This window comes from Buceros rhinoceros, unplaced genomic scaffold (genome assembly GCF_000710305.1).
Source record: "Buceros rhinoceros silvestris isolate BGI_N320 unplaced genomic scaffold, ASM71030v1 scaffold3620, whole genome shotgun sequence".
Taxonomy (NCBI): domain Eukaryota; kingdom Metazoa; phylum Chordata; class Aves; order Bucerotiformes; family Bucerotidae; genus Buceros; species Buceros rhinoceros.
In genome coordinates this window covers 2374-19847 of record NW_010391114.1, presented here as the reverse complement: position 1 = coordinate 19847, position 17474 = coordinate 2374, and the positions used below count along the sequence as shown (strand labels likewise).

The following is a 17474-nucleotide window of genomic DNA, read 5'->3' as shown; positions in this document are numbered from 1 at the left end:
TGGGAGGGATTGCCTGCGGGCAGCACCATGCTGAAAGTTAGCCCAGGAGCACAAAGAAGTTTATCGGTGTTGATTTTCTGCCCTTTGAACTGCTAAGGACTGTGCACTGTGAGGGATAAGGAGATTAGATCTGAATTCTGAAGGACTGGCTGTTTGTTTGTCTGTGGCTATGGGTTTGAGAAAAGCCTCTTTTAGGTAAAGAGACAGTGACTCCTGCCTTTAGTGGCTTAGCTAGATATGATCAGAATTTTGAGGATACTTGGAAGGGTGGTGACCAGCATAAATTAAGATCCTGTTTTTTGCCTTGGAGAATGCCTGGGCCTCGTTGGCATTTAAATATTGCTGGGCTGCTCCTGGAGCATAAGAGTTGTTTCATTAAGAAAAGTAAATGCTGTGGCCTGGTTAAGTTGATTCTGAATCACTTGTGTGGTCTTCAGCTTGTCTTGTGGGGGTGAAGGACTGCTCAGTGGTAAATGGGAGCAAACCTCTAACCCACCATCTCTGCTGTTTGGCTTTCCAAGAGAGCCTGTAAGTGTTGCAGTTTTTTGCAAACATGATGGCTCCTACTGACAACACAAAAACCTCAACCCTCTCTAGGATTCTCACTTGGAGTGTCAGCAGGTTACCTGAGAGAGTAACTAGCAGTTTGCATGTTTCTGTACTAAGGCTTCAGAGAGATCATTGTAGAGTGGTCTGCCCCACAGCATCTGCCTTGAGCAAAACAAATATCTCCAAGAAGCATCTCTAGCCCCTTGCTACCTAGGGCTTTGAAGGTGAGCACCAGCAAACACGCAAACCATAGTTGCTGAGTATTGTATGTACCAAACTGTCCTTGACAGTCCCTACTGCCTTGTACTGGGCAGGTTCACACTGAGTTTCAATGCCTCATTTCAGTGAGCAGTGCTATAATAGTATAATTGCAGTCCACTAACATATGGCAGCCCGTGAGCTGCTTTCATTGCTGAGAACAAAAGCTAATGATCATGTAAGGCAAGTTGGTTTTGGCTTTGCTGAGAGGGGCATTGACTGGGAAACACAAAGGCAATTGTACTGAGATGTACAGCCGCTTCGTTTCTCCTCCAGAGCCTCCCTTGAAACAATCCAAAACAAGCTCCCACAAGCCAGCCAAGTTCATGTGAAATCAACAGGATGTGGAAACCTGATCTTCTTCAGGCTCTTGCTTCTCGGGAGGACACTTTATCTTTCCTTGTGAACTTGGCTTCGGGGCATTAGTTACTGACTAAATCCTGCTGAGCAGAAGTTGCTTAAGCAGTAATTCATGCGTCACACCAGTTTGGGCACATGTCTCAGATCAGTTCATTAACACACTTCTAAAGCATGTTGCATAGATGATCTCTGAGTTCACAATATTTGAAGATACAGTCTGAATCTGCTTGTTCCAGAAAAGACTTACAAAAATAGAGAACACTACTGGGCCTCTAATGATCCACCAGGTATTGGCATTACTGTTAATGTCCCAACACCTGTAAAAATAGAAGAGAAGGTGCAGTCAGTTATCAAAACACTTGTGTCTTTTCAAAAAGGTTTAGTATGTTTTGCTCTTCAGATAGGCCCCTATTCCCTCCTACAACATTTCCTTGTTCTCACTTAGCGGCACAACATTTCTGACAGAAAACTCTCCATCTGCACTGGACAAAAGTATATCCTGCCCTTATGTACAACCACTGTTCAAAGTTTTGGAAGGGAGAAGAGAAAGGAATAAAGTTTCACTAACCAGAAAGTCAAATGCAGATGCTGAAAACATTGTGGGCTAAGTTCATACTTGAAGGCTGTCTCCTACCCTTGAAAAGGCTCAGATGAAATCTGAGGCCCTCTCTGAAGCCTTTGCTCAGCTGGACCTCCACTCCTGCCCACACCAAGATCCAGACTTGCACCACCAGGGGGTGGTGGCTGGTTTGCTTGGCTGCCAGCAGTTAGAAATGAGCAGGACCCTGTTTAGAAGCCTACAGGAGGGCTGCATGCTCTCCTCAGCATGCCAGCTCTTCTCCACCCCCTCCACACAACTTACCCAATATTTTCATGGAGTTGCCTAGCAGTTGCCCATGCAGCCACAAACACAGCTGGGGCACCTGCAATTGGAAAAGCCAGTTACTGTTCCACAAGTCCATCCCAAAGGCAAAAAAACCCCACAGCTATTCTTACTGAAAGGAGAACCAGTACCCCATCCAAGGGCGATGAACCACCAGAGGAACTTCCTTTCCGAGAAGAAAGAAATAACCAGGAGTGTGTGGAGGTACAATCCCTCCACGAGGAGCCAGCTGTAGTTAGACATGATGCAATACTGAAAGAAGACCATCGTCAGCTTACACCCGGCCTGAGGAAAGAGAGGATAATTAGCTTCTGCCTGGGTTTTATCCACCTTCAAATAGGGAGAGCGAGCTGGAAATAAGTCTTGGGAAACTTGAGATTTTTCTAGCTGTTACAGGACTAAATGGGTGGCTTTGAGACAGGCATTCACATGACGAGAAAGCAGCACTGGTAGATGCATTTATCAGCTGCCTCACTAGCAAGAACCAAATGTATCATGGTCATGTGAGTTTGGGTTACTATCTCAAAGGAGTTTCACCTTATTAGTATCAGTAGCACTGATATCACTTTAGGGAAGCATGTGAATGTATTTGTCAGTCTTTTTTTCCAAAGAACAAGAGTCAATAAAGATAAGTTAAAATTTGCTCAAAAAGTTCAGCAACAAAAAAAACCTGAGGGGTAAAACAACAACAACAAAAAAAGCTTTCTTTTCTGTTTCCCTCCCTAATTCTTATCTTTTGGTTTAAAGCATTGAAGATAATCTCCATTGCTTATACGCACACCCCACTCCACCCCCCAGTTTTTAAGATATTTTGCTGCTAATAAAAAGGAAAAAACAATTAAAAATCTGGGATGTTCCTTCTCCAGACTCTCTGGGTGCAAACCCATATCCTACTGTCAGGTCTGACACTGTAGTGTATGTTTCATTCCAGGCCCATCTACCAGGATCTAAAATTCATGTAAGAATCTCCACCCTAGTTGTGCATCCTGTGTTCACTGTCTGAGACAGCTATGTTTTGGCATTTCTGGGGCAATCAGCTGAGCTCCTGATGTCTTCTGAGGCCATCTAGTGAATGCAGTCAAGATGATGAATGCAGGTACCCACTTCAGACTGACCTGGATGCCCTCTGCTCCAATACTTGTAAAGGCATCTACAGCCAGGAGCAACCACATCTAGGGTTTCTGTGTGTATGCTCCAGCATGGGCTGCTTTTGAGTCCTCATGCCACCGTCACCCATGCAGTATCCCTCCAAATGGGGAAATCTCAGCCAGGAACAACCAACACACAGGATCGAGCGATGGACAGGGCATACCTTTTCTCTCCTCCCCCATAACCCCTCACGCTGAATGGAAAGCTGAGACAGAGATTTCCTTCCCTGCACACTAACTACTGCTGTGGAGCAAGCTGGAAGGCAGAGGGTTACCGTGTATGCCCTGCAGTAATTTGTGTCTTCAGAGGAAAACAAAACGGCATCCTTGATGAAGTTGGATGAGGCTCGCAAAATGAACGATGTGAAGAGGTGCATGTGGATGTAGTTCCTGGTACAGCGAAGTCTTCTGTTACAGAAAGAAAGAGGTCCCGTGAGGTTGCATTCTCAGACAACGTGGGGTGCTTGTGCCTGTAAACAGGGGGTTTCAAACCGTATTACGCTAAACTGACAAATTAAGAATGCTGCGCTTCTGCCTGTGAAAGGAAGGATGAAGCATTTCCCAAGAGAAACGTCCTAGAGAAAACCTTAAAAAGCTAAAGCCACCTCTGCTTCACTCAGCTGCGTGTTGCCAGAAGAATTGCGATTTCGTGCCAGTCTGCTTGTTCTAGCCTCCCTCCTTCCTTTCTGGGGTAACATGAACCCGAGGAGTTTATCCACACCTGGGTGGATTTATTTGGTTTGCCTGCACAGTCCACTTGTGCCTGCCATGTTTTCTGTAGTAGATCTCCACACATCCTGGGCCCAGAGCCTGTGCAGCCTGAAAAGGTTGCGCAGTTGTTGGGGTTCCTTCTGCCCCGAGGTGCCGCCCTGACACTTACTGTAAGGGAAATAAATTTCACTGAATAAGCAGCAAAGTACAAATTCCAGGTTATAAGGATGCACAGAGATAAGCTGTCAAATCACTGCTGTAAACCTGAACTCCCTTCCCAGAAGTCAGTGGAACAGCATTTAGAGCAAACTTTTAGCCACAGTCTGAAGTAGGGAAAAGAACTGTGAGGGGAAAGATGCTCTGCCCAAGGGACATTGAAGACATAGGAAGACCTCAGCAGGGAGGTAGTGCAAACGCCAATCTGCAAAATCTATCCAACTACATTTTAGAAAGGACAGGAGAGCACCGGGCAAGGAGCAACCCTAACATTTCCTGGCAGACAAGACTCAGAGATCACTTTTGCCACTGATTTCTGTAAAGGTTTTTCAGAAATAGTTCAATTTTTAACTTGCCCTGAAAGCCAACTGAAGGATCTGTGTCAGTTGAGACGACCAGAAGTTCTGGCCAAATGCAAACCAGAGATGCTTCAGCTCACCTAAAAGAGGCCAGGACTGCTAAAGCTATCGTTAGCGTGACGAGGGAGGTGCAGTATCCAACGGTGTACATGGTCTTCAGAGTCATGAAATAGGAACGCTGCAGGGGAACATGTATTCACATCTTTACCTTTTGACTGTAGAAATCAGCCCGTACCAAGAGAAACACATTGCCTATTTAATAAATAAACTTCTAAAATCTTGTAAATTTTCTTGTAAAAAAAAAAAACAAGCTGATTTCTTGTAAAATGAGCTACTGAGGTTTTGCCCTGAGCAACCTCTTCTGATCATGTGGACGATGCATTTCTGTGAAAAACACCTGTAACTATAATCCCACCTGAGTTAAATCACAACATCATTCAGTCTGTCCTCAACATGTTCCTCCCCCAGGGCCTCAAAGCAGCAGATCTGTGGCCACAGGCACTCAGACTCACTCTTGCCTCGTTTGTTGTGTCATTGACATTGTAGCCACAAGCGATATCAGGTCTTGGATATGGATCCGACCAACCCTTGCTCGTACAGTTTCGGTAGACAAAACCTGTGTGGTAACAATAAAAAAAAAGTCAAAACCACATGTGATCATTTCCAATCGTATTTTTGTTCTCCTTGGAGGTCAGTCACCAACTGAATATTGGTGAGAATATTTTGCCCCAGGCAGCACACTCTGCATAGCTGGAGGTGAAATGCAGCTGAGCTAACTATGTTGATACTTGCCCAGTGTACTTGCGTGGATCGTAATATTGTTTTCCCACTCAGAGATGACTGTGATGGATGTGTTTTTATTAACTGCAACATAAATAATACTATTTGGTACATCTGGTGTTTCTTGGCCAGAATTCCAAGATCAGCAAACACAGGACTTGTTCAATCACAGATTAATACTCCATGGAAGCCTGATATTTTCCTGAATGCTCCCACCTCCTTACTGTGGTTTGTCATGGTCTGAAGAGAACACAAATCCCCAGATGGTCACAGATTTTTGGTGAGATGAAATGAAAACTAAATGAAAACTAAAAGGCTTGTCGTTGCAGCCAGGTCTGGGTATTATCTTACACTGTCGATTTCCTTGCTTACTTGTAAATTAAAGGCTAGGATGGGATTCTCCTCACTTAAGTAAGACCTCTGAAGGCTAAATGCTTGAGTCCAGCTGCATCCCTCAAGGCTGACTTTCTAGTCAGTGGAGAAAAAGGGACATGTGCAGACTTCATCTCTTTTTCAGACAGACGTCCACAGAGGGCAGTTTGTCTGACCCACTTCTGCTGGGACGTGTCACTTTCAGACTCCTAAAGCTGAGTGAGATGGATGCCTGGCAAGTTGCACATGGCTGAATAGGACAGGTTTGAACACATCCATATTAACGTTTGGCACTAAAGTGGAAGTGGGAAGTCCTGCTCTAGACAACTTACAATCTCACTGGAAGGAAATGACCCTAGCAAGCACGTAGGTTGTATGCTGAAGAGAAGTGAAACTTTTACAGAGAAATGAAACCACTGCCCTCTGTCCTCATCACATTAATCTGTCAGGTAGGAGCCACACTTCAGAAACATGGAGTGAAATCCTGGCTTTGCTGCAGTAACAGAAATAACAGCAAGGGCTTAGAAAGGACTTGAAATAAGCAGCCCTTCTTAGTAGAAGGCTTGCCAGAAGGCACAATAAAAGTCTATTTTTGCCCACACATTTAGCCATGGGGACTCTAGGGCATCCGGTTCCTGCAAAACATCCCTGCTGTGTTGAGGGAACAGAGGGAGATGCAAATGCAGCAGTGCTTGGTACTGGTTTATGCTCTTTGAAGCCCTGCTGGGACTGTCAGAAGGACAGTCAGGGCTCCTGCTACCTCTGGGCTAATTCTGGTGACCTGACAGCAAGACTGCACTTGGTTTGAACTCAACTCTGTATAACTGCAAAGCACAGCAAACATGCCGAGACCTCCAAGTGCGAAGAACCCTGGGTGTGTCAGTATCAGACTATTAGTTTGATGCTTTTATGAACATCTTTCATCTTTGAAAGGGCCAGGCTTGCTTTTTAAGCCAGGTTTTCTATGCCCTGCTGCAGCGCAGCAACAGGAGAAAACCAGCTCTCACAAACAGCTCTGCCCAACCTGCCCCGTCACTCAGCAAGGGAGTGGTATGGTGGCAAATTCTCTACTTCAGCTTCAATTATTAAGACACATATACTTAACTCTGAGAAGAGTGTTGTGCTTGTAAACATGCCTTGTAACCCTTTTTTGCCTCAGGACGTCAAAGTAGATCAGACAAGAGGTGAAGTTCTGTGTTGGTGTGTGCGTATGATTGCACTGAAGGCAAAGCACGGGAGATTATGTGGGCATGTTATATTGACAATCGTGAGCACAATTTTAACAGTGCTACTTGTTTATAGGTGACACACTGGGGAAACTGCAGCACGGCCCACTTGAGGCAGTCTTGGCGCCTGCAGTCTCTCCAAAAATCAGTGCTCGGTGTTTACTGGTGCCATGGAGGCTTTTGGAGTTGCCTAGGTAAGGGGAGACACTGCCTAAAGGGATGGCCGTGGAACTAGGGCCATCTAATGCGGCCTTCTCCTCTGCCTCTGAATCCCCACAGTCATCACACCTCTCCTCTTTTCTAGCTTGAGATGCAATCTGCAGGTCTGCATGCGGACTTCAGTTACGTTACTTGGGTCCAGATTATTTTGTTTCTTTGGGCTGCCATGTGGGAAGGGTCCAGACAGCCTGGGCTGCAAATGCAACCTGAAATGTCAGCACAAAGCTCAATAGCACAGAGACCAGGGTTTGGTCAGAGCTCAGAGCTATCTGCGTTCCCCAGTGTATGGGTCTTTGGCATTTGTGGCTGCCCATTTGCTTTGTAAGTGATGAAAAAAGAAAACTTTTCCTTTTTTTCTCAAGCAAACATATCTTTGTTTTTCTTTTGCAAAATTGCTTCAAACAGGGCAATGGCTGTAGCAGTAATTAAACGCATGAGTCACAAGCCAACTGCAATATAAAATCAGAGAATGTGGCTGTGAGAAAGCAAATAAACTATTGCTGACCTTGACTCAAAATGCCAGATGTGCAGACCAAAGTAGGATGCCAGTGGACCATGTCTTGGGTTTCTGTCTTAAACACTGTCACTCTGATTATTGCTTATCAGAAATGGTTCAGCTCTCAGCTTCTCGATAAGGAGGGCAACTAAAGTTTAAGCTGTTAGACTATTGCCAAGATAACACAAGGCACATCTGAGATGTAATTATGACCTTTGGATGTACAAATTCCTGTTTTCCAGAGGCAGGGAGCAGTTCCCTCTAGTGGCTGTACCAGCAAGGATTTCATTTAATGCATTTAAGGGACGGTATCGCTATGCTCAAGATTTGTGGGCACATGCCAGGTGGATGATTTCTTCATCGATCTGTGGCTTTGTGTAGTTTATCCTCTGTCTTTAAACCGGATTATAGAATTCAATGGGCAGCTACCATTTGTGTGTACAGAAAGTAGCACAGTATTTAATTTAATCTGGATGGGTTACGGCTGATTTTATTTAACGAGCACTAAGTGCTTCTCCTCTGACTTATCTAATCTTTATTGGACAATCTAAAACTTTGTCTCCCGCTCCTCCCTCCATAAAATTAATCTGTCTGCTTTTCCATAAGTACTGGACCTCATTAATCCATGGCCTGTAACTGCAGAATGCAAAACTTTCTTCCAATTTGAATCATTAACTCGTTAAAGAGAACCGAGAGCACATCTCTTGGGCATGGCTGAAAAGTAGAGTTGAACAGAAAGCAGGCAGAAACTCCTTAATGGCTCATGATTACTGTAGCATACTGGGAATAAATTTCACTTCATTTCTATCTTAGAAATCCCAGAAGGACAACAAACATTTCTTGAGCTCAACTTTTCTTCACTAAGTTGTTTGGTAAGCCATGAAACCTACGTTCCCATGAATTTGGGCCACTTGTGTGTCAGTCAAGGGATGAACTTCCAGTGCAGATTTCTTCTTGATGAAGGCAAAAAAGTGATCTTTTCCTCCCATCTGACTGGCTGTTTTGCCCAAACTTGTACGAACTTAATGCTCTGTGAAGTTCTGTCCCCATCAAGCTCAGCTGAGATCAGCCACTGCTCTAGGAGTTGTTAAAAGGGGAAAGAGAGACAGAAATACATAAACACAGAGCCCGAGTGGAGGAAACTCTTTCTCTGAAAAAAACATGTTAAAAAACTGCTTTTCAGGATAGTATTTACCTACTGCACTTCACCTGGCTAAAAAATAAACACTGAAAAAATCCTGCTTCTTTAATTCTAGGCTTTCCCACGTTTAGCTTAGTGTTGGAAATGTAGCTTCTAAGTGACCACTGGCCTTTAAAAGAAGCAGGGACACAATTTCACTTCAAGTTTAGACCTGCCAGTGGCATCTTTGTAAATAACACATTTAAAAATAAAATAGAAATAAAAAACACCTGGGTGAGCAAAAGATATTTTTAGTGTTACCTTTTTTCCCAGTCAGCATCTGGAAGAATTTGGGGCAGTGAGCATTGACAGTCTGTCCCACAGGGGATGAAGGCCAGCAGCTCATGTTATCCCACATTCCAGCACATCTGCCTGGGGGGGCAACAATGAAATACAATGCAGCATCACCCAGTGACAAAACACCACGAAACTTCTCCCAACAGCGAGACACTGTGAAACATCTCCAAACAACTACACACCATGCAACGCCTCCCAAGGACCAGTGCAGCTACAGGAACAAAGATGCTTAGAACAAAGATGAAAAGCAAGGTGGATGAGACAGAGCAAGTTCTGCTGAGACCTGTCGAGACTTGGATAGGACAGAATAGGTCTTGTTGCTTCAAACCAGCCCCAGCAAGCTCCAGGCCTATCCCATTCTGGTCCTTGACTCCACTGGTCACTACTAGCCAGACAAAGAACAACTTGGGGCACTGTGAACTTTGCATCAGGCCCATGGCTACCTGTCTATCTTCTGGAAACCATCGAATCACCCTGGAAAGATGAAAGAAACCAGATGTGAATTTTTGATCTCACTTTTCAGTCATTCTAAAGCTTCCACTTTAAGCCACTGTAATGTTTTCCTTACATAATCCTTTTGTAAACAGCAAAAGGTACAGCTTGACTAGGAGTTTAAACAGCCTCAGAATGGTACTAGGGAGAGGGCAGAGAGGAACCATATCTATGTCACCCTTGTATCACCACCATAAATACTCCTCTGCTTGTCCATCTCTTTCATTACGCCAAGACTGTGCTGGAGTGAGTAACACCAACAGACCAGTCACTGGGCTTGGCTGAAGGTCTCAATGTCTTTTCTGCTCCAGAAGACCAAAACTTTGCCAAGCTTTGTCAGTAGAGAAACTGCAATCCTGGCCTTTCTCATTTTGCTCTTCTCTAGACATAGGCTTAAATCATTCAAGGTGGTTCCCTTTTGCCTCTGGTCACTCTCATTGGTTTTAGCAAAGCCTTCTCTGTGGGTTTCATAATATGAGAGGGAAAAAAGAGGCCAGTGGAGTGTGCCACGACCACTCTATGCCTGGTGGGTCCCGATGTGTGCACACTCACTGAAAGCAGAAGGGAGGAAGTGCTGAGTACTCTCTTTTCTCTTCAAATGCTTCATGCTTTATAAGGTCAGCCTCCTTTAGCCTGACAAAAATGTTTACATTTCTAAAAATGTACTGATTTACTCCTGCACAACAGTCCTAGTGCCTGGAAATACAGAGCTTTTCACAGCCAGAGCACCTCAGCTCTGGCATCCTCCCAATGCCAATGTTTATAGGTCTTGGTAACCATTTCCTTCAAAGCAACAGTTTAATGGCAACTGAAACACCACCTTGGGTGATATTTATGCCTAGCTATTCTGCATTGTTCAGCTTATCATGCCCACACCACTGGCATAAAGCCCCCAAATCAGACTGGCAAAACGACAACGTTGGGATGGTCTCCACACAGAGGAGGAAACAAAAAACAGTTGAGCCATTCCTCCTGCATGTGGGCTTCTTGCCATTCCTCAAGGAGCAAAGACAGTGCCACCCACCCCTTAGCTAAAGAGCCTCCTGGGGGGAGGCACAGCACAGCAACACCTCTCTGACATCCCTGTGCTCTTTGGGACCTCCTTCAGGTAGCAAACAGAGCATTCCCCCAGCAGCAATACACAGCGTCAACACAACCAGAGGTCCCAGACCTCCAGTGGCTTCTCTCTCCTGCTCCCTGCACCTGAGAGAGTTATCCCATCTTTGTTCTGGCAGAAAAGCAGCATAACCATGACTTGGGTAATACTTACGTAACACTTCCACCTTCTCCAATCTAACAGCATCACAAGGTCAGAGTCCCTTTTTCCTTACACCGTGGGAGAGTAAGAAACATTCACTGCTCAGGTGCTTCATGCTTGATTCACCTGCAACTAATCCTGTGTGTTTGTGCTGTTTTCACAGAGGTGTGAGCACTTCAGCAGAGAAGGCACTGTGGAAGCTTGTCCCCTGCTTTGCTGCTTCTGCCTGCACCAGTACAAGCTTCTGGGCTAGGTGCAGGAAGGAAGGGGTATGGAAGGCATCCTACATGCTGCAAAGCCACCTTTCTCTCTCGCTCCGTGAGCCACCAAGGGTGTGCCCTGAATCCCCAGAGCTTTGTTTCTCTCTTCTTCAGGAAGTCCCTGTATAGGATTTTCTGCACACAGACCTCAGACATGCAGATGGTCAACAGCTGGAGGTATTTTCAGATGCATTATTTCCCAGAGTAAAAGCCTTACTCCATAATTTACCAAGATAACAAACCCTCCTTGAGTGAAGACCAGCAGAAGGAAACTCCTGGACTTTCTCTTTAGGAACCATTATTTGGGGAAAGAAGTGCATCTTCTCTTTGTTTATTCTTTTGGGGTTTCACTGCCAGGAGAAGGTGTGTTTTCAGAGTTACAGAGACAGAGAGAAGCTTTGTCACTCTGGCCACTTTCAGCTTAAAGCTTTCTGCTATGTGGCTAGCCCGAAGCCCACAGCAGTATGCCTTGTTTCATCTGACTTGTAGTGTTAAAAGCCATTGGAAACGCTTTCTCAAAGATTTAACGCAATCCCACACTTTAAACTTCTCTCTCTGTAGATTTGGTGAGGGGAGCACACAGGGTAGAATTATCCTGTCTAAAAATTTCCAGTAATGAAAGGCCTTGGGTGAATTTTTAAGATTTGGATCTAACTTAAGACTGGATTAAGTCTCTGCTGAGGAGCTACTATTTGGCTGAGATAAAACGAGACCATCTGTAAAACAGTACTTCCGGTTAATGCTAGTGCTGGACCAAGCCTGCACCGTCCTGTGAAGTTTAACTTGTCTGTGTCTTCGGAGCTCTGGTGCAGAGGAAATGCAGAGCTCAGCATTAGAGAGATGTCACAGGATCTGAGACTGTCAAACGACCCTACTCTTGGGGGAAGGGCAGCAGGGAAGGAAACAAACAATATTGATTTATTCATATCAACAAGCTTCTTATATGCAGTGAGACAGATCTGTATGCTGGAGTATCTGGCAATGTGCCTTAAGGTACCCTGTCACTGCTACATGGGCATGATGCCCTGAAGCTATGCTCACAGCCATCAGTCTGGAAGTTCACAGGGATAAAACAGAGAACTGATGCTATGCATCGTAAGAAATCAGGCAATAGATCTTCCTTCTGAGTCCTGCCCTTGGGCCAGGTCACAGAGAAACAGTTCCGTGCCTCCAACACTCTCTGCTAGACAGAAAGGCTTTGAAACTAAAAGCCTCAACTCTTGCTCCACACAGTAGCTTATCTCCATCTAGGACACGCTGCATACAGCACATCTCGTGCGATCTCCTTCACTTTTTACACATTGAGGACTTTGCCATGTCATGGTCCACAGAAGTGACCCAGAAGCAGTTCAGCCTGTGAATGGAGCAAACCCATCCTTAGTGGCAATGGCTGGTCATGCACAAAAAATAGTCACATCTGTAGCCTCCACCCACATTCTCTGTGAGATGCTGACCCAGCTGCTGCCCGGGGAAGCTAACGCTCACTTCAGAGGTGAGCTTCAATAACTGCTTGCAGTTACCTCCCTGAGACCCCCTGCACATGGGCACACTTGCTCAGCTGTGAAAGAAAAGCTGTCTGTCTACATGATGAGAACTCAGTTCTACAAGACCTTCCCAGGTCAAAAAACTCCTTTATACAATAATAAATACTCTCTGAAATTCAAGAGCTCCTTTACATGACAGTAAGTTAGAGCAAGGAGGAAGCAACAAGGACTTTCAGGCCACGTGATTTAAATGCTGGTTGCTGGTATTCATTGATTTTGAAGGCAAATATTGTTAAGTCAATTCGCACTTATTGGGCTGACCTTATAAAAATATCCTTGACCAAGATGAGAAGAGTTCCAAATCCTCTGCAATTTGCAAGATTTTGAAACTGATGTGCTCCTTGGTTGTGAGGACTGCAGCTGAAAAGCTGAGTTGGAAGTCTCCTAAGACTTGCTGTCACAGTAAGGTCAAAATCCCACTCTTGGAGCCATGTAACAGTTCTTACCTGCTTTTGTGCTCCTGCCTGAGAGATACACAGAAGGTGCATGTCTCCTATAGGAAGGAACGTGGGGGTATCTGATTTTGAGGCCACCCAGCTCACTGGAGAACAGTTTTATGGTGCATCTTCACACAGCTTTTACCTGAGCTCAGGAGCAGATCATTTTCCTGTGTGCTGTTCTTTGCCTCCAGGGACAGAGCCTTGACACAGTTTTCTTCCTCCTTTTTCAGGACACTCAGGAGGTCACAGACAGGTGGGACTGCTCTGATCTGCAAATTTTAAAACCAGTAGAATCACTTTTTCTCTTAAAACTTATGTCCCCTCAACAGGTTTTACCCTTCTCATACTCACATTCTCCGTGCAACCCTATCAACTAACTGTGGGCAACGTATTTCCTTGAAATACAGTCATTGTTCCTAATTAAGTCTGCTTTTTTGAAGTAGCAGCAAGCAACCGGAAAGTTTCTGCCTTCTCCCCTTTGCTGACATTACGGTTATTGAAAAAAATGAACACGTTATTCTGCTAAATTAAGAGCAGGATGCTCTTCTGAAAGACTGCAGAAACATCCAGGGCACTGCTGGACTCTCCTGGAACAACAGAGAATTAATTGCTCGTCCCTGGCAGTGTTAAATCATAGACCTGGCAAGTCATTTCCCCGGGTTCAGGTGATGCACTGGTTGCAGACCACCCAGGCCTGTTTCACTGCTACTGATCAGCAAGCTGCAGGAGCCAACGTGAGAGCAGAATCTCACCGATTTTTTTGTGAGAACCTAGACAGCAATCTGTCCTAAGGTCATTTCCTCGCCTCCCCGTCCTGCCTCATCCTCCCTTCTCACAAAACAGTGTAGAAATGTTAGTCTTAACTCAATCCCGAGGTAACAATTAAATGTGAAATTTATGTTCTATGTAGCCAGACATAATTGAATGTACAAAAGAGCCACTGGCCATTACAATGGCATGTACTAAAAATCACTGCAAAATTACAACGTCGCAGTTATGTCTCGCAGTAAAAAGTACTTTTATCATTGCTATTATTTTTGCCAGTTTTGATTATTTTTGACAATAAAAATACAGAATATAAGTAGCTGCCCATGATAACAATCATGAATAAAACCAAATCTCTTTATAAATTGCCACTATAGAACTTATGTGTACATATATATCTATGCAGATGTAAATACACATACTTAAAAACAAATTGTCAGGATGTATTATTTCAAAAGTATGAGATAGAATTTTTTAATTTTTACTTTTTGCATGAAAAGTTAATCCAGCAGCATCATATTACTACTCAACCTAATAAATCTCGTAGCATTGCTGATCATTTTCAGATTCGATTTAGGAGAGAGAATGATCACTGAAAACCTTGTAATGAGAACTATTACTTTTCTACAATCAAATTTTAGTCTGACAGACATTAGTGACTATATTGCCACTGATTTCAGCTGGAAGTATTCCGGGTATTGTATTTCGGAACAAAGTTTGGTCTTTTCAGCAGCGTATCTTACCTCGTCTAATTTGTCTGTTGTGTTTAACTTCAGCATCTTTCTCCCTTGTCTTTGGGCATTGTGAAATAAATAAACTCATAAATAAATAAATAAAATCAGTAAATAAAGAATATTTGGTTCTGCATAAGGTAATGAATTTTCTGGAATCACTCATGCAAAGAATTCAGATGAATTAAACTATCCTCTGATGTCAAGATTTAAATGCATTTTTAATCCATGTAATATTTGGGAAAAAATGTTCAAAATCCATTTAATCTTTGAAAAAATAGAAATGTCTGACTGGAGTAACACGTCTAAAGAAATATAATTGCATTTAGTAGTTTCAGATGTTAGCTGAAGGTTGAATTTGATAAATTTTAAACACTGACAGGTGTTTTAAAGTGCATTATTTATGATTCTTAATTGTCTGCTATTTGGTTACCAACAGTAGAACAATTCAGTACGTTTTCAGAGTTAACCAGTACAAATGTGACAGTTAAGACTTACAACATACTTCTGCTGTACTATCTCTGTGCAAAAGTTGGCTTGAAAATACATTAACAAACTGTCTTAGTGCTGAACATTGGAAACGGCCAACAGAACTGGTCTGCTCTGCATGCAGGTCATTCCAGATGACACTAGACGTGTGTAAAAATAAATGCTAGCAATCACCTTAGTAACCATCTCAAAAAGGGGAAGATTTTTCACCTTAAGAAAGTCTATACATCTCGTGGGCACTGTTTTCTTCTAAGAATTGCAGGTCCTAAGAAAGCTTTTGTTTTAGAAAGAGATTCAAAGCCAACGTTATTTCTTTATGGCTAGAATGAGGGTGCCCACTTTTAGCACATTCAGCTGCGAAGACCACCCTGATGATCTGATACAGCATTATTCTCTTACATAGGGTTGGACTCGATGATCTTAAAGGTCTCTTCCAACCAGATGATTCTGAGATCTCTTGGTCAAGCTGGAATATGGTGTAGTTAACGCCTTGCGATCACTGTTTAATGTCCACCCTGTACTTCTGATCAGATAAATACCACCGTCTGGTAACAGGCGGGCAGGTAACAGGATTTTAAACACAGGGAAAGCAGAGCGCTTCTGCGTGCTGGTTTAAAGCCCTTATTTTCCACAAATGCTGTCCCTCGGTCAGTCTTTGCCAACGCTGGCATCCAACGGGGCAGGCTGGGTAGGAGCGAGGCCGTTGCAGGTCCAGCATGGCTGTTTGCTGAGCGACGCAGAAATCCCGCTTCCCATGCCACAGCCAGACAACCCCACTCCACTACCGACCGCGCTCACCTCGCTCCTGTTTACCATCCGTAACTGGGAGCAAACAGCCTGTCCCCGCACCTGGAAATCGCAGAGGAAAATGGGCTCCTCTGCATGCAGTTCCTTCACCTGTTCCTAAACAGTTCGCTGAAACAGCTCCCAGGCTGTCAGATTTTGATGAGGGGTCAAAACATCTCCATATTTTGTTTAAAGAAAATAAAAGACACCAAAACTATTCCAAACAGAAATAGCTGTGATAACTAGATGTCCAAAATGGGCAGAAAGCTGCAGTTTGTCATATTGATAGCAACAGCCAACACAGTTTTTAACCCGTGGAATGAATGGATCTAACCACTATTTAATATAAATAATACATGCAGCCACAAAATTCACAGCCATTTAATCTGAAATGGAATGGGTTATATATGAGAGGATTTAAAGAAGAACAAAAGATGCCTAGCAAAATCAAAATAGGCGTTCTGAAGGATTAGAAAACGAACAAGTATAAGCAGATACTCTCAGTGGCACCCTGAGCAATGACATCTGTTCAGAGTCCTTTAGATAACACTTAAGAATAAGAAACTAAAATGACAAGAAAACCATCACAGTCACTATTTTTTTATTGTGGAAGACAATCAAAGGCAAAAAAGTCTGCAGATTGCATCCACTCTGCAATTAAAACGTCTGGGCAGAACTCAGTTTTTCTCAGGGTTTTCTCAGTTTTTCTCAAATTCCCTGCTGAGACAAACTGATCAATTTTTTCACTAGTTGCAATGAAACCGTGGGTTTTTGTTTTTTTTTTTTACATTTGACAAGAGTTTGATCCTTTCCCAAATTCTCACACCCCAGCTGGACTTATTTCAGTCTTGGTTTTACATACTTTCAAAATCTGAGCAGCACCTGGTTCAGCTCTCCTTCCCGACCGGTCTGAGCGCCAAGAGCTCAGCAGTGACACATAAATTCCCAGTACGGTGTTAAAGCTAAAAGAAGGAAACCAAACTTTCAAACATCACTTTCCATTCCTTCAGTCTGAGCCACGGGAGGCATTGGTAGTGACGGGCATTCCCCCTGAGGGGATTGCTTGTTGGTGTGAATCAGCAAAGCTTCTCTAAGCTGCATCAAACCTTTCCTCCTTCATCCCAGAGCCGGCTATGTTTACCGAAGCAGGTTAGTAACACTGCCGTCTTTACATAGGTGGAGAGACTGAGGCATCCAGCACCTAGCCATCTGGCCGCTGTTAATTAGTGCAGGAAGCAGCAGAAGTGAGAATAAATTCCCAGGTTCTACACAGACCTTTTTAAACAAAGACACCACGACTTCATGGAATAGAGGTGCACTTAGACAATATGTGATTCCATGCAATTGGGAATAAAATGCTCTCAGCACCTACCAGGACAGTTGGAATCCAGAAGATGATCACCCAGATGGTCCACATAGTCAATCACTGTCTTCCTTCACCCCTTGTGTATCAGAGGTCACCAGGCTGGCTGTATGCTCTCCAGCGTGGCTCTTAGCTCCTCTCACTTCTTCCCTTTCCCTCCTTGCTTTTTGTCCTTAACAGCTTTGACCTTCCTTAGCCAATGTTTCTCTCCAGCTGCTGAGCCCTAGAGAGCATCAGCAATGACAGGACACCCCCCTGTCTACCCTCCAAGCTCTCCTCCTCCTCCTCTGCA

The 17474-nt window shown here is 44.0% G+C and overlaps 1 protein-coding gene across 1 annotated transcript in view; it reads right to left on the bottom strand.

Annotated features, from left to right (window-relative positions):
* Nucleotides 1-17236, bottom strand: part of SCTR (secretin receptor) — a 24626-nt gene extending 7390 nt beyond the window's left edge. Inside the window, exons 1-9 of the mRNA XM_010140117.1 lie at nucleotides 17192-17236; nucleotides 13191-13317; nucleotides 9019-9129; nucleotides 4997-5100; nucleotides 4565-4662; nucleotides 3474-3606; nucleotides 2182-2335; nucleotides 2030-2090; nucleotides 1415-1484 (exon numbers count right to left, since the gene is read on the bottom strand). Coding sequence (XP_010138419.1) covers nucleotides 1415-1484; nucleotides 2030-2090; nucleotides 2182-2335; nucleotides 3474-3606; nucleotides 4565-4662; nucleotides 4997-5100; nucleotides 9019-9129; nucleotides 13191-13317; nucleotides 17192-17236 — 903 coding nt within the window. The remainder of the gene's footprint in view (nucleotides 1-1414; nucleotides 1485-2029; nucleotides 2091-2181; nucleotides 2336-3473; nucleotides 3607-4564; nucleotides 4663-4996; nucleotides 5101-9018; nucleotides 9130-13190; nucleotides 13318-17191) is intronic.
* Between the last annotated feature and the right edge of the window lie 238 nt (nucleotides 17237-17474).